Genomic DNA, 23,479 nt, shown 5'->3' with positions numbered 1-23,479 from the left:
TGGATTACTGAAAATCCTATACACCAGGCTTTGTGTTGATGGTTACTAGAAGGAGAAAGAAGAGTGGATTTCTGCCTAGAATATGCCAGGTTCCAACTTATTCCTCACTTAAAGGTCTGGTGCTTTACCCCATATCCACAGGTGTTTCTAACTCAGCATGTACATAACTGGACACATTGTCTTTTTCTCCAAACATCCTAAACAGTGTCACCTTCCACCCAGACACCCAAGTCAAAAACCTGGGGATTTTATTAGAGACCTCCCCTGCCTAAGCCCCACAGCCCACTGGGGAAAACAATGTATTTACCTTAGCATTCTCGGTGTGTTCCCTCCCCACTCCCAGGGCTGCTCCCATTATTCTGGGCTGCTATAATAGTGCACACAGTGCCCATGTCCTTGAGAAACAGCCCACAGGGTCTGCTCCTGAATTCCTGCTGCCCTGTGCTTCCCACAGCTCCTGGCATTGGTAGTTGCCAGCCTGAGGCCAGGGGAAGCTGGAGAATGCAAGCACCAAAGATTTCTGCATCTCGCTGTGCTGAGTTCATTGTCACGAATGAACTCAAAATATTATTCAACAAGGAGACAAACAACATCTAAACGGAAAGGCTTACCTGACACCAGCTTGTAGAAACTGAGAACCAAAATGAGCACGAAAGCCATGGATATTCCTGTGGGTTGATCTCACGCCGTGAAAACAGATGACGGCAGGGGTGGATGGATGATTTGGAGGGCAGGCCAGCTGTCTCAGATGCAGGAGCCATGGAGAGGCTCTTCATGAACTGATGTCAAGCTGTGCTTTTCTCCTGGAACCTCCCTAAACATGGCTGTATGAATGAGGAGTGTGGGCCCTGGACTTTGAATCACTGCATTTATTGGCAGGTCATAAACATCTATCTCAGACCAGAGAAACGGTCATGGAAAGAGAGTAGGATACACTTGGAGGGACTTTGTTCTGAGTCAAGACAGTGCCCCACATAGGTGGCATAGGAATGCCAGACGCAGAGGTATTTTCAGGCTTAGGCTGGCAGGCAGAGCTGCAAGACAGAGTGAGCATCTATCCCTGAAAGAGAGATTGGACGGGTGCAGTGGCTCATGCCTGTAATCCCAGCACTTTGGGAAGCCAAGGCAGGTGAATCATGAGGTCAAGAGCTCAAGACCATCCTGGCCAACATGATGAAACCCCGTCTCTACTAAAAATACAAAAATTAGCCAAGCATGGTGGCACGCACCTGTAGTCCCACATACTTGGGCGGCTGAGGCAGGAGAATCGCTTGAACTGGGGAGGGGGAGTTTGCAGTGAGCCCAGATCACACCACTCCCTCCAGCCTGGTGACAGAGTGACACTCTATCTCAAAAAAGAAAAAAAAAAAAGATAGAAATCATCTCAGCACAGGGCAGTGAGGCAGTGAATTTGTCCAGGCACACAGGCAATGCTCCATGAGACTCATATTTCCTGGCACAGCATGAGGAAATTCTGCCCATCCCTCCCTTATCTTGAGTTCAGGGACAGGACTCTGATCATGAGGCCAGATGGGGTTGAACTTGCCAGAACAACCAGGACCTTGATCTCCAAGGATCCAAGGTATTGAGAAAGAGACCAAGACGAGGCTCAGGCCTGGGGGTAAGGCAAAGATGCATTCATTCAGTCATTCGTTAGATGTACTAAGCCAGGACAAACACGGTTAGAGATTACACAGCGATTTCAAGTCTGGGGAAGAAGAATGCACGAAGAATAAGCACTTACTAGATCAGAAAGCAGTTTCCACGGAGAGCACTACGAAGGTAAAGAGGAATTTAAAAAGAGGAAACCCCGTGAACTCAGAAATTGCTAATAACACAATTTTAAATAACTAATAGGTCTAAGAGAACTAATAATAGAAGTTGAAGGTAATTAGACTAGAAGAAGAATGAAAACACTACATTTAAAACACTGTATGATGCATGTAAGGCAGTTCTTACAGAAAGGCTTATCCTTAAGTGCTTATATTAGGAAAAAAGAAGTCTGAATATTGGCTGAACAAAGTATCTGAGTTAATCCGAGTTAACTCTTGGATCCTGAAGTTCTTGGGCCGCTCGCCCCATCTTTTCTCTCCCTTCACTCTTCTTTTTTTTCTTTTTTTTTTCCACAATCTGTAAACATGTAATCCTGCCTTAAGTACAAAGCCTTTACAAATGCAAAAAAATCAAAGATTACAAGTCAATTTCTTTCTGCATACAGTAAGAGCTGAAATGTAAAGAGAGCAACGTTAGAAAAAATACACTGAAAAACATGCCACTTGAATAATAATAATAAGACAAAACTGCAAATTAAATCAATAGAAATTAGGTAGATCCATTTATTTTTTAAATACAAGTATAATTTTGGAAGGGCTATTTGACAAATTCAGCATTAACTGCCAACTCTATAGACATGTTTAACAACAACGACAACAAAACAAGGCATTTGTTCTTGGCCCTATTAGTACAGGTGAAGTGTCCTATTGCATCACAAGTATTAGTGATGAAGTAACAGATCCAAGGGCATAATATTAAAGAGGTTTTTTTCCAACTGCGATTTGGTTGAAAAATAACATAATATGAAAGTATATTAATAACTATCAAGACCACCGGTGATCTGCAGAATACCTAGAGGACTACATACTTAGAAGGCTGAAACTAGTAAAACAGTGTTAAAATGCATGTTTTTATTCTTAGATGAACAATGAGAGTGAGATTTCTGATTCCAATTTTATAGTGTGGTGGGGAATTGAGAGGAGATATTGGGGAAGACTGGCAGTGTGTGCTGAGTTAGTGTTGGGAATGTGGCTCAAATTAGTTAATACTCAGATTAGGATATTGTTTTAGAAAATTTTAAATGGGTTCTAAATTGTGGCATGTTGAAAAGGATATTAAGGAACAATGATTCATTAGCCCTAAACACAATTTAAATGAGTGCCATCAATGGGCTTAAGAAATAAGCAGGGATGAGGGATGATGAGGCAACAGGAGGTGAAAGAGAAAATGGAAAGTGGAAAATATGCTTGAACATTGGAGAATGTAAAAAGTCCACCAAAGAAACTGCTTTCGTTATCACTCAGAAGTGCTCTTCCCATTGGCTACCTGCTCCCAATCACCCAAACGCCAATTTTAGAGCACAGGAGCAGTAACCCCCTTTATCTGCAATTTCACTTTCCATAGTTTGTTACCCGAGGCAACCTTGGTCCAAACGTATTATGTGGAAAATTCCAGAAATAAACAATTCATGTTTTAAATCACAAGCCGGCTGGGCACGGTGGCTCATGCCTGTAATCTCAGCACTTTGGGAGGCCAAGGAAGATGGATCACCTGAGGTCACGAGCTCAAGATCAGCCTGGCCAACATGGTGAAACCCTGTCTCTACTAAAAATACAAAAATTAGCTGGGCATGGTGGTGGGCACCTGCATTCCCAGCTACCTCGGAGACCAAGGCAGGAGAATTGCTTGAACCCAGAGGGCGGAGGCTGCAGTGAGCCAAGGTCACACCACTGTACTCCAGCCTGGGTGATAGAGTGAGACTACATCTCTAAAAAAATAAATAAAAATAATAATAATAATAACAATAATAATAATAATAAATTACAAGCCATGGAGTGATGAAATCTCATGATCCTCCTGCTCTGTCCTGCCCGGGGTGTGCATCATCCCTTTGTCCTGCTTGTCCACACAGGTTGTGTACAACCTGCCCCTTAGTCGCTTAGTAGCCGCCTTGGTTGTCAGATTGAAAAAACATCGTCTATAAAGGGTTGAGTACTATCTGAGGTTTCAGGCATCCACTAGGGGTGTTGGAATGTATCTCTTGCAGATAAGGGGAGACTACTGTATTATATTTCAGCTTCCATAAAACTTTACTAATTTGGATTAAGAACACAAGCCTGATTTTGTAAAAAGTATCCATAAATATTCAGAGGTATAATTTTGTTTCATCAAGTAAAAAGAGCAACTAATTCCAACTGTTGAAGTAGTAACAAGTAAAGGCTTCACCAGGCTTGCCTTGATGAAGAGTTAAGACATATTTTTAGGTCAACAGCACAAGATTATTAAATAACTTGTATGCTACAAACATGTTGCTTCCACTCATCAAAACAACCCAACAATCCTTACTATTCCAACTTGCTGAGAACCATGTCAGATGTTGCCTTCAAGAATGAAATGTTTCTCAAAACTGTTCTATCAAATGTAGTAGCTATTGGACATAAAACAGGTAATTTGTGTCAGACTTTAGTTAGTTTTCATGAAGTATTTATCTCCAACTTCAGTTTATCCCAACATTAATTTATGATAGGACAGTTATTAAAATTAGCCATTTCTCAGACTATAGCTTTGAAATAATAAGAAATGGACAATTAATTTCACTAGTTGAAATCTTGATTCAAGTGATGATCCAATAGCTTACAAATGTCTCCAATAAACTGAGCTTTGAGGCAGGACGGAAAACAGAAAAATGTAAAACCTCTCTATCCCAATCACCAAAAATGGAGGCTAAGCAATTATACCTGCAAATCCTTAACGACAGGTCTCTCCTAATGAAAAATCCTGAGATTTAAGCACTGTGACTTACAGAAGGCAGGTTGGCTTAATGAGGACATTTACTTTTAGTAAAAAAACCAATCAGCAATATTTTATTTTGGGCACTTAGTATTTCACAGATCCTCAACACGTTTTGAGGTAGGTCAAATATTAATAGCGTATTTTACAAACAAAACTCACGCGGATGTTTTGTTACTTGTCCCAAACCACAGGAGCAATTCTGTCACGATCAGGAATAACGTGGTCTCTCTGATCTTCCAGATTAATCTGTCATGTGTGAAGTTAAGGGTAATCACTTGCAAATATTCATGAAAAAAAAAACAAAAACAAAAACAGAAGACTAGATATAGAAATTCTACTTCGGGATATTTTAAACTTCTTAAATTGATCCTATAATGAGTATATACTTGCTCTCATTACAAATCTATATATAACTGATCTTTACAATTACAAATGAGCACAGGAGTGACTATGTTGCTTTTCTGCCTTTTAGGGTGAATAGAGCAGGGAGATAATCAGCCAGCTTTCCCTGGAGCACTAGGCAGCCTTTACCTGAAGGTGCTGTGTTCGAGGCACCATTGACTATGATTTGGGATCATAGGAGAGCAGGTATACTAATGGGAACAGGATTCAGAAAAGATGCCTGGATCCAAAAAGCAGAGGCTCTCTGCAAGTCAAAGGTGAAGAGAAAAATAGTAACATCTCAAGCTTCTGATCCTGAGTATCATGGCATGGCATTACAACTGCTTGTGAGAGGACCTCCTACAAGAGCGGTACACTTGTCCCAATAAAGTCTGTTAGAGTTCTTACTAACTAGATAAGCCACAAGTAAAACTAAATTGGTATTTCACTAAAGTGGACACCTATAGAAGCAAATATCTAAACATTTTTAATATGACTAAGTTTTACCCGTCATGTAAATTCCTCTCATTGTCACAAGACCAATTCTATTAGCTTGTCATAATTCCTAAAATAATTTACCAAAATTCAGCTCATCTTGACATAGGTTCTTGAGCCAGCATTCTGTACTGTTTCATCATAAAGTTCCTTTTATTTAAACAATTGTATAATATTAGTAATAATAAAGGATTAAGAATAGTTAACTTGAGCCTAGGAGTAAGGTTGCAGTGAGCCATGATTGCACTACTGCACTAGAGCTCAGGTGACAGAGCAAGAGTCTAATCTCAAAAAAAAAAAAAAAAAAAAGAGAGAGAGAGAGAGTTTAACAACTGAGAAATTAGAAGGAAAACATCATTACTGTGTTATATAAAAGAGTAAGGATATGTTTCTGTGTAGAACAAACAACCCAATACCATTTGAGTCGAAGAACAAAGGGGAAAACAAGCGGGTGGCAGGGGGCATGGAATGCAGAGTATTGAAGCCTTTTACTCTAGTGTCTCCAAAGTTGAGTGTGGAAGTAAAAAGTTTCTACATTTAAAAAGTTTATATAAATTATATGAATTGTAACTTTCATAAAAATCAAAATGAAAGGTTCTGCATAGGACAAAAGCTATTCCTAAGCAACACATCGTATTTGCACAAGGCCACTGAATGTCGTGGATATTAGTAACAAATGAAAAGCTTAAGTCTATGACAGATTGAACTAAGATTTCAGTTTGGTATTCTATAAGCCCGAGATTATAAACTACTCTTATGATACAAAAGCTATAATGACTTACAGACTTTTGTTTAGGAACTCTTGAGCTTCTGGTTGGCACATTATCTACTTTTTAAATATGTGAAATAAATACAGACATTTGTGAGAGGCTGTGCAAAACTATTGTATTTACAAAAATGGCACAAAAGTGAATTCAACAGTCAACGCACATGCATACTTCATTTACATCTTCAACAACAAAAGGTATTCTGACTCTACAGAACTGAATAAGAATATTAGCTTCAACGGCAGCTGCTAAGCACTAGAGACACATAAGTTACACCAGAACGGGGAAATATTGCCCAAGTAAAATTCTACTGTTAAAGCTGAAACAGGTTTAAGGCCATTCAAGTTCAAGCAGAGACACAAATCTTGTGGAGACCTATCTAGTTGTATTTGAAATATGTGACCTTTCTTCTAACTTGTAGTCTTAAACTTCTGTTTAAGGTAAATACAGAAGAAATCAATACAATAGAGATTATATTAAATAAGAGTAACATACAAAGCTGTAATTAAGATGAAGTAATGAAAGCCAAAACATTAAAATTTTAAAACTTGCTGGTTACTTGTTTGAACCAGTACTACACTTGGAGTTAGATAATCAAACAATTATTTTCAAGTAGTTTACTAATGTTGCTCTAACACATCCTCTTCACCAGTGCACTGTTAAACGAATCAAAAACTCTACACAAGTATATTCCACAATAGAAGCACACACTACTGCTACCTGCAAAGCTGTCAGTCTCAAATGACTTAGTGAATGAAAGAAAATAAAAAGTAGGTAAGTAACATATTAAGGAGAAGTCATGGGAATTAGCAGATTCATGCAGTTCAGCTCTTTTAATCAGCTGGCCAGCTTGCTAGCAACAGGAGATGGTTTCCGTTGAGGAAGATCCTGTGGAGTAGGAATGTGCTCACCAGTGACACATCTAAAAAGAAGACATACAAATGGCCAACAGAAATATAAAAATGTCCAACATCATTAGTCATCAGGGAAATGACAATCAAAACCATGAGATACCATCTCACAACTGCTAGGATAGCCATTATCAAAGAGACAAGATATAACAGGTGTTGGTGAGGGTGTATAGTAAAGAAAACCCATTTGTTGATGGAAATGTAGATTGGTGCAGTCATATTGGAAAACAGTGTGGAGTTTCCTCTAGAAATTTTTTAAAAATAGAACTAATATATGACCCAGCAATCCCTCTTCTGGGTATATACTCACCACCTTGTAAACATATATGTGCTTCCATATTCATTGAAGCATTGTTTACAATAGTCAAGATATGGAAACAAATTGTGGTGGGGAGTGTCATCAAGATGGTAAAATTGGAGATACTAGCCTTTATCCCCCACCAAAGAAAATAAATAGCTATCCACAAATGAAAATATCTCTAAGAGGACTCAAAGGCACATTAAAGAATGTGAGGCAACACAGTGGAGCAAAAATAGTAATAACAACAAAACACAATAAAAAAGGAGACAATCCACAGAAAGGAACACTGGTGAGACTGGCGTATCTGAGACTCCAGGAGATGGTTTATTTATGAGCTCCTTATTTTGTTCCATTCGTCTATGTGTTGACTTTTATGCCAGGACCATTCTGTTTGATTTCTATAGCTTTGCCATAAATTTTGAAGTCAGGAAGTATGATGCTCCAACCTTATTTTTCTTTCTTAATACTATTTTGATATTTAAAACTTTTTGTGGGTTTATACAAATTTTAGTATTTTTTTTTCCTGTGGAAAATGCCATTAATATTTCTATATAGTGTTAAATCTATTGATCATTTAGGATATATAGAAATTTTAACAGTATTAATTCTTCCACACAAAACACAGGATATCTATTTATTTACTTATTTATTGAGAGGTCTCACTCTGTCACCCACGCTGGAGTGCAGTGGTGTGATCATAGTTCATGGAACCCTCAAATTCCTGGGCTCAAGTGATCCTCCCTCCTCAGCCTCCCCAGTAGCTGGAACTACAGGCCTGTGCCACAATGCCTGACTAATATTTTAGGATTTTTTTTGTAGAGATGGGGTCTTCTTTCCATATATTAATACCCTCTTTAATTTCTTTCATCAATTTTTATAGTTTTCAGTAGAGATCATTTACCTGAACCAGGCATGGTGATTCACACCTGTAATCCCAACAATTTGGGAGGCCACTTGGGGCCAGGAGCTTGAGACCAGTCTGGGCAACATAGCAAGACCCCATCTCTAAAAAAAATTTTTTGTGAAAAGGTGGTACAGATCTTTTATTTCCCTTGTTTGATTTATTCCTAAGTATGTTCTGTTTTGTAGCTCTTGTAAATGGTATTGTTTTCTTGACTTCCTTTTTAGATATTTCTTTGTTAGTGAATGGAACCAGCTGATTTTTATGTTGATTTCATATCTTGTAACTTTACTGAATTTATTATTGCTAAAAAGTTTTTTTGGTGGAGTATTTACAGTTTTCTAAGAAAAGGATCATATTATATGCAAACAGAGACACTTTTACTTCTTCCTTTCTGATTTGTATGGCTTTTCTTTCTTCTCTGATTACTCTTGCTAGTACTTTCAGTACTGTGTTAAATAGAAGTGGCAAGAGGGAACATCCTTTTCTTTTACCAGACCTTAGCAGATTTCAGTTTCCCTCATTGATAATGGTATTCATTGTGGACTTGTCATAAACAGCCTTTATTATGTTGAGGAAATTTCCTGCCATCTTTATTTGTTTGGGCTGCAATAACAAAATACCTTACAATAAGAAGTTATAAACACGAAAAATGTATTGCTCGCAGTTCTGGAGGCTGACAAGTCCAAGATCAAGGCACTAGCTGATTGTCTGGTGAGAGCTTGTTCTCTGTTTCAAGATGGCATCTTCTTATTCTTACATGGTAGAAGGATGAACAAGCTGTTTTAGGCCTCTTTTACAAAGGCACTAATTCCATTTTTGAGGGAGAAACCGTCCTGACTTAATCATCTCCTAAAGCCCACATCTCTTAATACTATTGCATTGGGGTTTAGGTTTCAACTTTAGAGACACAAACATTCATACCACAGCATTTTCTATATCTATTTTCCTTGGATTTTTTTAACCATGAAAGGATATTAAACTTCATTAAATGTGCTTATTGCATCTATAGAGATGATCATGTGGTTTTAATCTTTCATTCTCTTCATGTGGTTTATTATATTGATTGTTTTGCATGTATTAAACCAACCTTGTATCCCAATGATAAATCTCACTTGGTCATGGTGTATAAACTTTTTGATGTGTTGTTGAATTTGGTTTGCTAGCAATTTATCAAAGATATTTTGCATGTATGTTAATCAGAGATATTAGCCTATAGTTTTCTTTTCTTGTGGAGTCTTTGGTTTTGGTATTAGAGTGCTGCTGGACTCATAAAGAAGTTGGAAGCATTTCCTCTATTTTTATTTTTTGGAAAGGTTTAGGAAGGATTGGTGTTATTTCTTCTTTGAATGTTTGGTAGAATTCAGTTGTGAAGCCAATTGGTCCTAGATTTTTCTTTGCTGGGAGGCATTTTATTACTACTTTAATCTCTTTGTAATTGGTATGTTCAGGCTTTCCATTTCTTCTTGGTTCAGCCTTAGTAGGTTGTATGTTTCTAGGAATTTACCCATTTCCTGTGTTATCCAATTTGTTGGTATATAATTGTTCATAATAGTCTCGTATGATCCTTTTTATTTCTGAGTGATCTGTTGTAATGACTCCTAATTCTGCTTTTGTTTCTTTACTCTTTTTTTCTTAGTATAGCTAAGAGTTTGCCAATTTTATTCTTTTCTAAAAAACAATGTTTATTTTTGGTATTTTTCTATAGTTTTTCTACTTTCCATTTGATTTGTTTCTATTCTAATCCCTATTATTTTTTCCTTTTGCCAGCTTTGGCTTAGCTGCTGCTTCTTTTTGTAATTCCTTGATGTGTACGGTTAAGTTGTTTGATATCTTTCCACTTCTTAAATTTAGGCATTTATCACTACAAACTTTCTTCGCATTACTGCTTTTATTGCATCCCATAACTTTTAGTATGTTTCTTCAGTTCAAGATATATTTAAAAATCACTTTTTGATCCAGTAGTTTTTAAGAGTATGTCAGTTTCCATGTATTTGTGAATTGTCCCCCTTTCTTGTTACTGATTTCTAGTTCCACTTCATTGTGGTCAGAAAAGATACTTCATATAATTTTGATCTCCTTAAACTGGTTAAAACTTGTTTTGTGGCTTAACATGTGATGTATTTTGGAGCATGTTCCTTGTACACTTAAAAAGAATGTGTATTCTTCTGCTGTTTGGTGAAAAGTTCTGTACAAGTCTGTTAAGCCCATTTGGCTAACAGTGTTGTTCAAGTTCACTATTTCTTGATTTTCTGCCTGGATGTTCAATTTAGTACTCAAAGTGGAGTGTTAACGTTTCTTATCATTGTTCTACTGCTGTCAATTTCTCCTTTTTTCTCTCTCAATATTAACTTTAGGTGCTGTAAAGTTTTTGGATGCATATACGTTTACAATTATTCTATCTTTCTGTTAAATTCACCCTTTTATCATTATGTAATAACCTTCTTTGTCTCTAGCGACAACTTTTGACTTGTTTACTTTGTCTGATATATGTATAGCCACTCCTATTTCCTTTTGATTACCATTTGCGTGGTAACATATTCCTCCTAACTGAAGTTTTGTACTCCTTGGCAAACATCTCCCTATTGCCTCCCCTGCCCCCAGCCTCTGGTAATCACCATTCTACTCTGCTTCTATGAGTTAAGCTTTTTTGCATTCCACATATAATTAAGAGCATGCAGTATTTGTCCTTCCGTACCTGGCTTCTTTCATTTAGCATAATATTCTCCAGATTCATCCATGTTGTCACAAATAAGAGGGTTATTTTCTTTCTAAAAATTAGTAGTGGCTCAATCAGTCGCTCTCTGCGTGCTAGGCGCTCGGGAGGGGGCGGCTCCTCTGGTGCCCGGCGTAAGACACGGTGGAAGCGATGGATTTGGGCAAAAACCCCAACGGGCCCAACCATTCCTCAACTCTGTTCGCGAGGGAGGACGGCAGCTCCACGTCCTTCTACGTGCGGCCCAGGCCCGCCAAGCGGCGGCTGCACCGAGGGCGGGGTGCGGGAGCCCTCGGGCGGCTTTGCCTGCGCAGTGCGTCCTGGCGGCCTGGAAGGCTGCAGCGGCCGGGGCGGGCGGCCTATCGCTGAGCCCCGCCTAGGCGACCCACCCAGGCACAGACGCAGGGCAGGACCCTGGCCGAGCGCGCCGCAGAGCCCGAGCCGTAGTCGCTCGCGGGGCTGCCTTCACGGACGCGGGCGACGTGGCCTTTCGGGCCTACGTGAAGGAAAATGCCCGCTCGCCCCGTTCAGTCGCGGGCTGCAGGTCCCGAGCCCTGCCCCGCGGGGAGGCAGCTGAGGCCCGGGGAGAATTCGAGCACGGTGCTGGCGGCCGGCAGTGCTGGGGGACCCGGTGCATCCCCTGCGGCTGCGGGCCTCGGTCCTAAGCCCCTCATTGCCCGGGGCCGGCGGCGCCAGTCGAGCTCACGCCCACCCCACCCGGAACTCGCTCACGCCCACCCCACCCGGAACTCGCTCACGCCCACGCCCACCCGGAACTCATTGACCGGGGCCGGCGGCGCCAGCTGAGCCCACGCCCATGCCCTCCCGGAACTCGCGCTGGCCCGCGAGCACGGCGCGCAACCCCGGTTCCCGCCCGCGCCTCTCCCTCCTCACCTCCCAGCAAGCAGAGGAAACCGGCTCCGACCTCAGCCAGCCCAGAGAGGGGCTCCCACAGTGCCGTGGTGGGCTGAAGGGCTCCTCAAGCGCCGCCAGAGTGGACGCCAAGGCTGAGGAGGCACCGAGAGCGAGGGCTGCTAGCATGTTGTCACCTCTCATTATGAAATAACAACTTCTGGAAATGAAGAATAATGTGCGAAGAATAAATTACCATTGGTGGCGGGGGTGGGGGGGTTAGGCGGGGGGAGCGGGGTGGGGGGAAGAGACAAACAGAAGTAGAAAAAGTTGTAGCCAGTATACCAGTGTTATCTACGGTGTAGATTTATACCTTTTCTACTTGACCAGGTCTCTTAGGTCCTGTCTGAGTAAATATTTTTAACACTAAAGCGATTACAAATGAAAGAGTGGCCAATAAAGTGACTACTCTCCTCAGGGCTTTAAACCAGTTGGGATAATGTGGTAAGAGAAAAAGTTCAATGTGTAATGCTCTCCCCGTTACCTATTACTGTGACTGTGGCTTCACTGAGTGTTTCAGAAATAAGGCATACCATGAAAACACAACAGGAACTGTACTATTAGCTAAATTAAGGAAGTCGGGTTTGGCTGGACTGCCTTCTGGTAGAGCAAAACCCCATCTGACCACCACAAGAAGGATACGAAACTGACTCCATCTGAGTAAAAGCTAATATGGGAATATAAGCCTTTGTTATTAGCAGGACCAGTGGTGGAGCAATGAAGGGGATTAGTCCTGCCAGAGTTACCTATAATGCTGGCTTTGGACTGTCAGGCAGGTACATGATGGTGCTTGGTGGCCTGGCTGGAAATACTGCTTGCTTCTGCTTCTTTTTAAAGCTGCAGGGGGATGTGTGATAGCATTGTGTCTTGCTCATATACACTGGAAATGATGAGAAAAGCCAAGGCCTTGGAAACAAAGAGGGAAAAGTACTGCTGGAGAGACATCTTGAGAGAATGTGTATCTGTTCCTCTGCTGGCTCCTAGTGCCACTGCGAAAGAGTACTTAAACATCTTAGAAGATGCTTGAGAAAACTTCAGGATGAAGTGAAACATACTGGGCCCTATTGAAAGTCTTTTTCAGGAGGATGCCAGGCAGTTCTGATAAACGTATTGTTACAACTAAGTGGAGGCATTGAATCAGAAGCATGTTTTTGTCAGCATCTCGCAGAGAGATGGAAAACTGAGCTGAAAGAACAGTCCAGGACTCCCGGAAAGGCACTTCCAACAAGTGAGTCAAGAGCCCTGATTTTGAAATACATACAACAATGTGTGATGATAATTCGCCCATGCCTGAGGAAGACAGAAACACAGCAGGAGCAGAAAGGTGAGAATGGGAAAGAGGAGGAGCGGGGAGAGACAGAGAAGGAGGGGGACTTCCGGGGGTGGGAGCTGCCATTACAATCATTCGGCAGTTAATTGAAAAATTTAACTTGGATCTACCAACATTAAAAACTATTGGTGAGTTGGAGGCTACTTCTTCCTTCTTAGCATCTGTTCAGAGAGCTGATAGATACCCCATTTGGTCCCGACAAGATGACATAGATCTGCAAAAAGATGAGGATACCAGAGATACATTGGTCAAAAAACTTGGTGCTTAGAATGTAGCTCGGAGGATTGTGTTTTAAAAGAAATAATTGGCAAGATAAAGAGAAAAAAAAAGTCGTAGCAGATGAAGTGATTTAAAAAAGAAATTGTGACCATTGAACTTTAGAGAGTTCTTGCATTAGAACTGGCACTTACCTTTTGACCAATGCTGCCATTGCTGTGAGAGTCCTAGATTTTGTAGCCAAGCAGAGTTGTATAGGGGGGATAAAAAGAAAGGAAATTGGATAAACTTAGAGCTCTCCTTGGCAAGGGTCAATGTGTTTATGAAAGGAAAATCTAAACCAGAGAGGAGTTGGTCCTCAGTAGTAATCCTTTGCTGGAATGAACCCTTGCTATATTAGTGACAGAGTCAAAGGAAATTTAGGAGACATAGGCCATTTTAGGCAACAGAAGTGATCTCCTTTTCTTTGGCAGAAGCTCCTTGAAATTGTGACAGATTCCATATCAAGAATCTGGAAATCTGGGAAGATTTCATTATGAGGCCCTGAACATGGATTATCTCCAAACCCAGTGAGCTCTGATTTCTATACTGCTTTGAAAAATCCCATATTCATTTTGCTAACTTGGTATTTGGGGACACTCTTCCTTGGCTGTTCTTTTCTTTGAGCCCTTCTCAGTCACGTTTGTAGGGTGTCTTTCTTTACCTACCACTCAGTTTTGTTTAAAACACACACACAACCCTAGAGAATCTCAAGAATAATCTTACCCCATTAATAATGTGTTTTTATTTATTGAGCATAGTTTGTGCTAAGCATTGTGTTAGATTTAAAAATTAGTGCATTGACTCCACTTCGTTTTTTGTTTGTTTGTTTGTTTTTTCGTTTTCGAGATGGAGTTTTGCTCTTGTCGCCCAGGCTGGAGTGCAGTGGCATGATCTCAGCTCACTGCAACCTCCGCCTCCCAGTTTCAAGTGATCCTCCTGCCTCACCTTCCCAACTACCTGGGATTACAGGTGCACACCGCCATGGCTAGGTAATTTTTGTATTTTTAGTACAGACAGGGTTTCACCATGTGGCCAGGCTGGTCTCAACCTCCTGACCTCAGGTAATCCACCCGCCTCGGCCTCCCAAAGTGCTGGGATTACAGGCGTGAGCCACCACGCCCAGCCTGACTCTGTTTTTTGCTGTTTATTGAAAATTAATACAACTTTGTATTTGAAAAAAATTGAACAGTATTCCATTGTGTATATATACCACATTTTCTTCCTCCATTCATCCACTGATGGATGCATAGGTTGACTCCATCTCTTAGTTCTTGTGAATAATTCTGCAGTGAACATGGGACAGCACATATCTCTTTAGCACATTGATTTCAATCTTTTGATGTTTACCCAGTAGGGGGATTACTAGATAATACGGCATTTCTATTTTTAGTCTTTGAGGAACTTCCATACTGTTTTAGATAATGGCTATACTAATTTACATTCCCACCATTAGTGTACAGTATTCATAGTTTTGTCAACACTTGTTACTTTTGTCTTTTTGATGATAGCCATTCTATTAACTATGAGGTAATATCTTCTTGTGGTTTTATTTCTTATTTCCCTGATGATTAGTGATGTTGAATATTATTAAATGAAACTATTGGGCATTTATGTGTTTTTTGAGAAATGTCTCCTCAGGTTCTTTGCCCATTTTACAACCGTGTTGTTTTTCTAACTATTGAGTTTTTAAGTTCCTTATAAATTTTGGATATTATCCTCTTATCAGATATATGGTTTGCAAATATTACTTTTACTCTACAGGTTGTCTCTTCACTTTGTTAATTGTTTACTTCACTGTGAGAAGCATTTTAGTTTAATGCTATTCCATCTGTATTTTTGCTTTCATTGCCTGTGCTTTGCGGGTGATACTCAAAAAATAATTACTCAGGTCTATGTCGTGGAGCTTTTACCTTCTTTTATTCTAGTACCTTTACAGTTTCAGGCCTTATATTTAAGTTTTTGGTCTATTTTGAGTTTATTTTTGTACATGGTGTGAGATAAGTTTTTAAATTCTTTCTTCTGCATGCAGGTATCCAGTTTTTCCAAGACCATTCACTGAGGAGACTGTTCTCTCCCCATTGTGTGTTCTATACATCTTGACTAATCGTCAATTATTTACAAATTCATGGATGTTTACTGGACTCTGTATCCTGCTTCTTTGGTTGACATGTCTGTTTTTAGGCCAGAAACATGATGTTTTGATTACCATAGCTTTGTAATATATATTTAAGTCAGGTAATGTGATGTCTCTAGCTTTGTTGGTTTTGCTCAAGATTGCTTTGGCTATTTAGGGTGTTTTGTGGTTCCATGTAAATTTTAAGATTTTTTTTTCTAATTATGTGAAAAATATTATTAAAATTTTGATAGGGATTCTATTGAATCTGTAGATTGTTTAAGGATAGCATGGACGTTTTAATATTACATCTTCCGATTCATGAACATGGAATAACTTTCTGTTTGTGTTTTTACCAATTTCTTTATCAATGTTTTGTAGTTTTCTGCATATAGATCTTTCATCTTCTTAAATAAATTTACTCCTAAGTAGTATTTTTTGTAGCTATTGTAAATGGGATTCTTTATTAATTTCCTTTTTGGATAATTTGTTAGTGTACAGGAACACTACTGATATTTACAATACGATTTGGTTTCCTACAACTTCACTGAATTAGTTTATCAGTTATAACAGGTTTTGGTGGAGTGTTTAGGTATTTCTATATAAAATATCATGTTGTCAGCAAACAGACAATTGCATTCCTTCCTTTCCAATTAAGATGTCCTTTATTTCTTATTCTTGCCTAATTCCTCTGGCTAGAACATCTAGTACTATGTTGAAAAGAAGTGGGAAGAGTGGGTATTCTTGTTTTGTCCTTGATTATTGAGGAAAAGCTTTCAACTTTTCCCCATTGAGTATGTTGTTAGATGTGGACTTGTTATGTATGACCTTTATTGTGTTAAGATACATTTCTTCCATACCTAATTTGTTGAAAGTTTTTATGGTGGAAAAAAGTGTTGAATTTTGTAAAGTGCATTTTCTGCATCCATTGAGATGATCATATGGTGTTTGTCCTTTGTTTTGTTAATGTGATGTGTCACATTTATTGATTTACATATGTTGAATCTTTCTTGCATGCCTAGGATAAATCTCACTTGATTACAGTGAATGATCTTTTTAGTTTTGTTAATTTCCGGTTGCTGGTATTTTGTTGTGGAGTTTTGCGTATTTGTTCTTCAGGAATAGTGGCCTGACCCTGTGTATCCAGTCCCAGGTTAACCACTGAAGCCCCAGGACCCAAGCCAGCCATCTCAAACCTAGCCAGTAGCTTAGCACGGATACATTTAGCCTGAAGACCAACACCAGTGGATACAGGCTCCAGGACAGCCACTGTGGCTTCAGTGACAAGGCCAGCACTGACAATCCTAGGCCCCAGTCCAGTTCCTGCAGAGTCAGGCTCCATGCCATCCTAAGTACTAAGATGTTCTCAGGCTCTAGACCAGTCTCAGCTGCTCCATGACCTAGAACCTGCTCCAGCAGACTCAAGGTGCAGGAACATTAGACTCCAGTGACAGGAAGGATTCTGTGAATTGAAGTTCTAAGACCACCCCTGAAAACAAAGGCTTTGGGCCAGCCACCATGGATTCCAACTCCAAGGACATTTTACTGGTCTCAGTTGCCAGGTAAGCCCCAGAACAAAGCTAGTTCTTTTGGGCTCAGGTTCCAGGCCCATTCCAGTGGATCCAGGTGCCAGAGCCATCCTTGTGCCTATCTAGCCCCTGCAGACTCAGGCTCAAGGCCCACCCCAGCACCAGGTCATCCCTGTGGATCTAGAACTTAGGCAGCCTCAGCAGATACAGGGTCACCCTCATAGACACAGCCTCTAGGCCCATCCCCATAGACTCAATCAATAGGTCTACCCAAGGGGATCCAGGCTTCAGGCCAAACCCACAGACCTAGAAGTCAGTTCTTCCCATCTGCTGACGCAGGCTGGCCTGCCAAAGGACTCTTGTAGCAACACTGACCTCAGACAGAGAGCCTTGCTAGAATCTCTAGATGAGATGACTGGTGAAAATGCTTCCCAGACAAATCCAGTCTGCAAAGACTGGAATAATCCTTACTTTGTCAAATGTGCAGACATCAACATAAAGCAAAAAGAAACAGGGAAAACTAAAGAGGTATAATACCACTAAAGGAACACAATAAACTCCCAGTGCCAAATGTCAAAAAAATGAGGATATACAAACTGCCTGACAAAATACTTAAAATAATAGTTTTAAGGAAGCTCAGTGAACTTCAAGAAAATAGAAACAATTCAATGAAATCATAAAAATAATAAATGACCAAAATTAGAAATTTAACAGATATTTAAATTATTTAAAAAATCAAACAGATGTTCTGGAGTTGAAAAATACAATTAATGAAATTTTAAAATGCAATAAAGAGGATCAATAGCAGAATTGATCAAACAGAAGAAAGAATATGTGAACTCTAAGACAGGTTATTTGAAAATATACAATCAGAGGAGGAAAACAGTATAAAAAGAATGGAGAAAGTTTATAAGACCTATGGAATGGTATCAAAAGAACAAATATTCGAATTATAGGAGTTTGTGAGGAGCAGAGAAAGATAAAGGGATAGAAAGAGTAAAGAAATAACAGCAGAAAACTTTCCAAATATGATAAAAGCTATAGCCATCCAGATACAGGAATATCAAAGGTCTTCAATAAGTTTCAATCCAGACCAGAAATATAGCAAGACATTATAACACAACTGTAATAAGTGAAGAACAAAGAGAGAATCCTGAAACTAAGATAAAATAAGTAAATAGCATATATGGTAGTTTGAATGAGGCTTGGATCCATCAGCAGATTTCTCAACAGAGAATGTGGGATGATATAGTCAAAGCGCTGAAGCAAACAAGCAAACAACAACAAAAACTACCTATCAAGAATAATGTACAAGGAAAATTATCTTTTAGAAATGAAGGAGAAATTGCAACAAGTAAAAGCTGAGGAAAGACAAAGATGGCTGACTACAGGCACCCAGCACTCACCTCCTCCACAAGGAAGAACCAAAACAGCAAGCAGGTAATCACACATTGAATATAGCATGTAGAGAAAAAATGCTGGAATCCAGAAGGGAAGCAACTGGACCATTCTGAGGCATGAAAGCTTGAGATGGCAGCACAGAGAGGGAAGTGAGGCATCCAGTCAGATTAGCTCAGAGCCAGGAGGGACTCCCATTGGAGGAAAAGGCAAGTAAGAGATCCTCAGCAGTCCACATGCCAGAGTCCTGTAGTACATGCTACAGGAAAGTCCCTCAGCCCTCAAAGGCCCTGAGTAGTATAGGGATTTGCTGGGTCCATGTTACTGCACTGTTCCACAGAAGGAGTTCATGCAGTGTTACATCCCCAGGACCCAATCAACTGCAGCATGACATCATTTTGAGAACAGACCCAATACAAGACAACATTCTGCACCATGGCTTAATAGCCCCTGCATCTCCACATCCCTGGGGTCCCATGAGCATCCTCTCATATCCACCCAGAAGTCTGCAGCATCAGAGCATTAGCTGGACCCAGATGTACAGTAAATCTGAACCCATGGAGCACTCTAAACCCGGACAGCAGGCATTCCTGCGCATCAGGGAGTCTGCGCTCAGAACATAGAGAACGGAAATACGCACTCCCCAGAACTTGAGAGCCGCCTTCCTGGGTCCACCACCACAAACAGTTACTCTGTTCCCTTCAGTAATTATGTAAATAAAGTTTATATGCTATTTTTAATTTTTAGTTATTTCTTTATAGTTAAACAGTTAATCTTTCAAAAAAAAAAGTGAAATAACTCAGAAAAAGAAGAATGAAGAAATCCTATATGACATATGGGACACAATCAAGTGAACAAAAACTCAAATTTTGGGAGTTCCAGAAGGTACAAACATGGCAAAAGGCATAGAAAACCAGTTTAAAGATAATAGCTGAAAAGTTCTCATGTCTTCGAAGAGATGAAAACATTTATATGTGGGAAGATCAAAGAATCCCAAATAGACCAAACCCAAAATGTCTTCTCTGAGGCACATTATACTCAAATTGTCAAGAGTCAAAGACAAAGAATTGTAAAAACATCAAGAGGAAAACATCAAGTCACATGAATCTCCATCAGATTAACAGCATGTTTCTCAGCAAAAATATCTGGGCCAAGAGAGAATGGGATATGTTCAAAGCCCTGAAAGAAAAAGAAAAAAAAAAAACTGTCAGGCAAGAATATGATACCTAGCAAAGTTATCCTTCAGAAATGAAAGAGAAATAAAGTCTTTCCCAAAACAACAAAATCTAAGTGAATTCATTATCACTAGACCAGGCCTTCAAGAAATGCTTGAAGGATTCCTGCGTCTAGAAGTGAAAGGATGATATCTCCCATCACAAAAACACACAAAAGTATGAAACTCACTGGAAGAAGCAGATACACAAATAAGAAAAAGAAAGGAATAAAATGTCATTACTATAGAAAGCCATCAAATTGCAAAGATAATAAGAGAATAAGAAAGGAACAAGGATATACAAAACAATTAAAAGGCAATTAACAGAATAATAAGAAGTCGTTGTTAGTAACAGCCTTGAAAGTAAACATATTAAATCCCACAATTAAAATTAAAAGTTTTTTTTCCAACATGGTGGATTAGAGGCATTGTTAGCATGCCTCTCCTACTTGGAAAAACAAAATAGTATCTAGACATACACACTGTGAATTTTTTTTCTAATAAGCAGGCAAGAACTTAACAGGAAAACTGAAAGAAACCACAAACTCTGAAAGAAGTGGCAGGCTGCAGCCTACACAATGAGTCAGGCAGAAAACTGTAAGTCCTCAAAGTATGAGGGGGGATAAACTACCCCCAAGATATACACTACCACTGGGGAACCTGACAATACAGGCCATAGGGGATGGCCTTAACTCTATCCAGCCTGAAACCAATTTAGGGAGTAGTGGGGAACAAAAAATTAGAAGCACCAGCACAAGAGAGCCTTGCATGCATTCCCAGTCTCCAGTGTGGACCAAGGAAGCCATTCCTGATCCTACCTCCCAGGGGACCTCACAGAAGTCGACCAGCTAATTCAGGCAGCAGTCACAGGTTAAGAGAAGCTTCTAACTAAAATTCATCATATTCTCTCAAGTGGGATGAACTTCCTTTGCCAGAAGTGGGAGGTGAGTGGAAAGCGTGCTGCATCCGTGAGTGCAGAAGCTGGGCACCCTGGCTTTGCTGGCAGACTGGGAGGGGCATGGCCTAAGTGCCACAGTTGCTGTCTCTGCCAGAAAGGCTTATGGCCTGGAGCAGTTTTGAGTTCTGAGTGAAAACTGCCTGAAACTTAGCCACTGCTAGTGGAACACCATGGGCATGAGATCTGCCTTGCCAAGTACGTGGGGACTGGGTGGGGCTTACTGCCACCTGCTGCTCCCCACTCCCTGTGTAAACTCTTCTGTGCAATAGAGGCAGCTGCACCCCTTCCTAGAACGTTGCCCCAGTGGCAAGAGAACCACCTTCAACCCCCACAAGAGCCACTGTTTTCCTTGCATGTGGAGAGCCAGCACGTGGACCCGCCTGACCCAGCCTCCACCTGGTTTTGCCCCTCCACCTACCCTGGTAGCTTTATACAAAGGACGGAAACTTTTGGGAATTCTGTAGCCCCTCCCATTGCCTGAGACACCAGAGTACCTCCCCTGGGTAACATAAGGCAAGCATAAATCCCACTGCTACTACTGCAGCTGGTGCTCTTTTCCAAGCAACACCTCCAAGCTAGAGGCCAGCTGACACAGTCCATTACAGCAGCTCCAGGTAGAGTAACAGAGCACCCAGGAAGAAGAAAACTTGTGTGTAACCTCAGCTATCACCATTTCCCGCAGTGTCCTGACTAACCAGTGGATCCTAGTCTGTCCAGGTGACAGTTCATTACTACTATAACCATCATTTGAGAAAGCCAACATACCAAGGCTATTTATAACGAAGGAATCTCAGAGTCTACGTTACTCTCCTGCCACCCTCATCAGAGCTGGTGCTGGTACCCATTGCTGGGAGACTTGGGGACAGATTACATCACTGATGACTTTACTGGCAAATTCTACCAAACTTTAAAAGAAGAATTAATACCATTTCTACTCAAACTGTTCGCAAAAGTTGTAGAGGCAGGATCTCTCCCTAACTCATTCTATGTGGCCAGCATTGCCCTCATACCAAAGCTAGGCAAAGACACAACAAAAAAAGAAAACTACAAGCCAATATCCTGAATGAACATAGACGCAAAAATACTAGCAAACTAACTCCAACAACACATCAAAAAGATAACACACCACGATCAAGTGGAATTTATCCCAGGGATGCAAGGATGGATTAATACACACAGATCAGTAAATGGGATACACCACATGAACAGAATGAAGGACAAAAACCACATGATCATCTCAATAGACTCAGAAGTAGCATTTTACGCAATTCAACATGCCTTCATGATGAAACTGGATATACAAAGAAAATACCTCAACACAGTAAAGACCATGTATGACAGATCCATAGCTAACATCATACTTATTGGGAAAAAAACCTGAAAGCCTTTCTTCTAAGATCTGGAAGAAGACAGAGGTGTCCACTTTCAATACTTTTATTCAGCATAGTACTGGAAGCCCTAGCAAGAGCAATTAGGCAAGAGAAAGAAAGAAAGTCCATTCAAATAGGAAAGGAAGAAGTTAAATCGTTCTTGTTTGCAAATGACATAATCTTATAATTAGAAAAACTGAAACACTTCAACAAAAATCTCTTGGCACTGATAAATGAATTGAGTAGTTTTAAGATACAAAATCAACATACAAACATCAGTAGCATTTGTATATGCCAGTAGTGAACAATCTGGAAGAGAAATCAAGAAAGCAATCTCATTTACAATAGCTACCAAAAATTTAAATAGCGAGGAATAAATTTAGCCAAAGAGGTGAAAAAACTCTACAATGAAAACTACAAAAAACTGATAAAAGAAGCTTGAGGAAACAAATAAATGGAAAGATTTCTAATGTTTATGGATTGGAAGAATTATTATTGTTAAAATATTCGTACTACCAAAAATGATCTATAGACTCAATGTAATCCCTATCAAAATGCCAATGACAGTCTTCACAGAAATAGAAAAAGAGTCCTAAAATGTGTATGGAACTACAAAAGACCTCACATAGACAAAGCAATCCTAAGCAAAAAGAACAAAGCTGGAGATACCACGCTACCTGACTTCCAAATTTACTGCAAAACTTTGGTAACCAAACAGCATGGTAGTGACATAAAAACAGGCACATAGACCAACAGAACAAAATAGAGAATCCCAAAACAAATCCGTACATTTACAGTCAACTCACTTTCAACAAAGGCAGCAAGAACATACACTGGGGAAAGGGCAGTCTCTTTGATAAATAGTGCTGGGAAAAATAGATATTCATATGCAGAAGAATGAACTGGATGCCCCATCTCTCACCATATACAAAATCAAATTAAAATGGATCAAAAAACTTAAATATGATACCTGGAACTACAAAAGTACTAGAAGAAAACACTGGGGAAATGCTTCAGGACATTGATCTGGGCAATGGTTTGTGTAAAACCTCACAGACAACAAAAGCAAAAATAGATAAATGAGATTATATCAATCCAAAAAGTTTCTGCATAAAAAAGAAACAACAGAGTGAAGAGACAGCCCACAACATGGGAGAAAATATTCACAAACTAGACATCCAATAGGGAATTTCTAACCAGAATGTATAAGAATTCAAATAAACAGCAAAAAAAAAAAAAAAAAAAAAAAAAAAAAAAAAGACTTGATTGAAAAATGGGCAAAGAACTGGAATAGACATTTCTCTAAAGAAAACATTTAAATGTTTGAAACATATATGAAAAAATGCTCAGCATCACCAGT

At 39.9% G+C, this 23,479-nt stretch overlaps 1 protein-coding gene and 1 pseudogene across 3 annotated transcripts in view; both read right to left on the bottom strand.

Annotated features, from left to right (window-relative positions):
* Positions 1–11,297, bottom strand: part of BTNL3 (butyrophilin like 3) — a 28,624-nt gene extending 17,327 nt beyond the window's left edge. For 2 of the 3 annotated variants that reach the window (XM_073995066.1, XM_005558827.5), the window contains exon 1: positions 612–804. Coding sequence is in view for 1 of the 3 variants with exons in the window: in XM_005558827.5 (XP_005558884.3) it covers positions 612–660 (49 nt within the window). In the remaining 2 variants the exon portion in view is untranslated. Of the gene's footprint in view, positions 1–611; positions 805–11,020 lie in introns of those variants that run through there. The other variant, XM_073995067.1, reaches the window with a different exon arrangement.
* Positions 11,298–12,196: 899 nt separating this feature from the next.
* On the bottom strand, positions 12,197–13,003 carry LOC135971494 (transmembrane protein 69 pseudogene; annotated as a pseudogene).
* Positions 13,004–23,479: the final 10,476 nt, after the last annotated feature.

Source organism: Macaca fascicularis, chromosome 6 (genome assembly GCF_037993035.2).
Source record: "Macaca fascicularis isolate 582-1 chromosome 6, T2T-MFA8v1.1".
In the NCBI taxonomy this organism is placed as follows: Eukaryota; Metazoa; Chordata; class Mammalia; order Primates; family Cercopithecidae; genus Macaca; species Macaca fascicularis.
The sequence above is the reverse complement of the archived record's forward strand: the minus strand, read 5'-3'. Positions and strand labels throughout refer to the sequence as shown.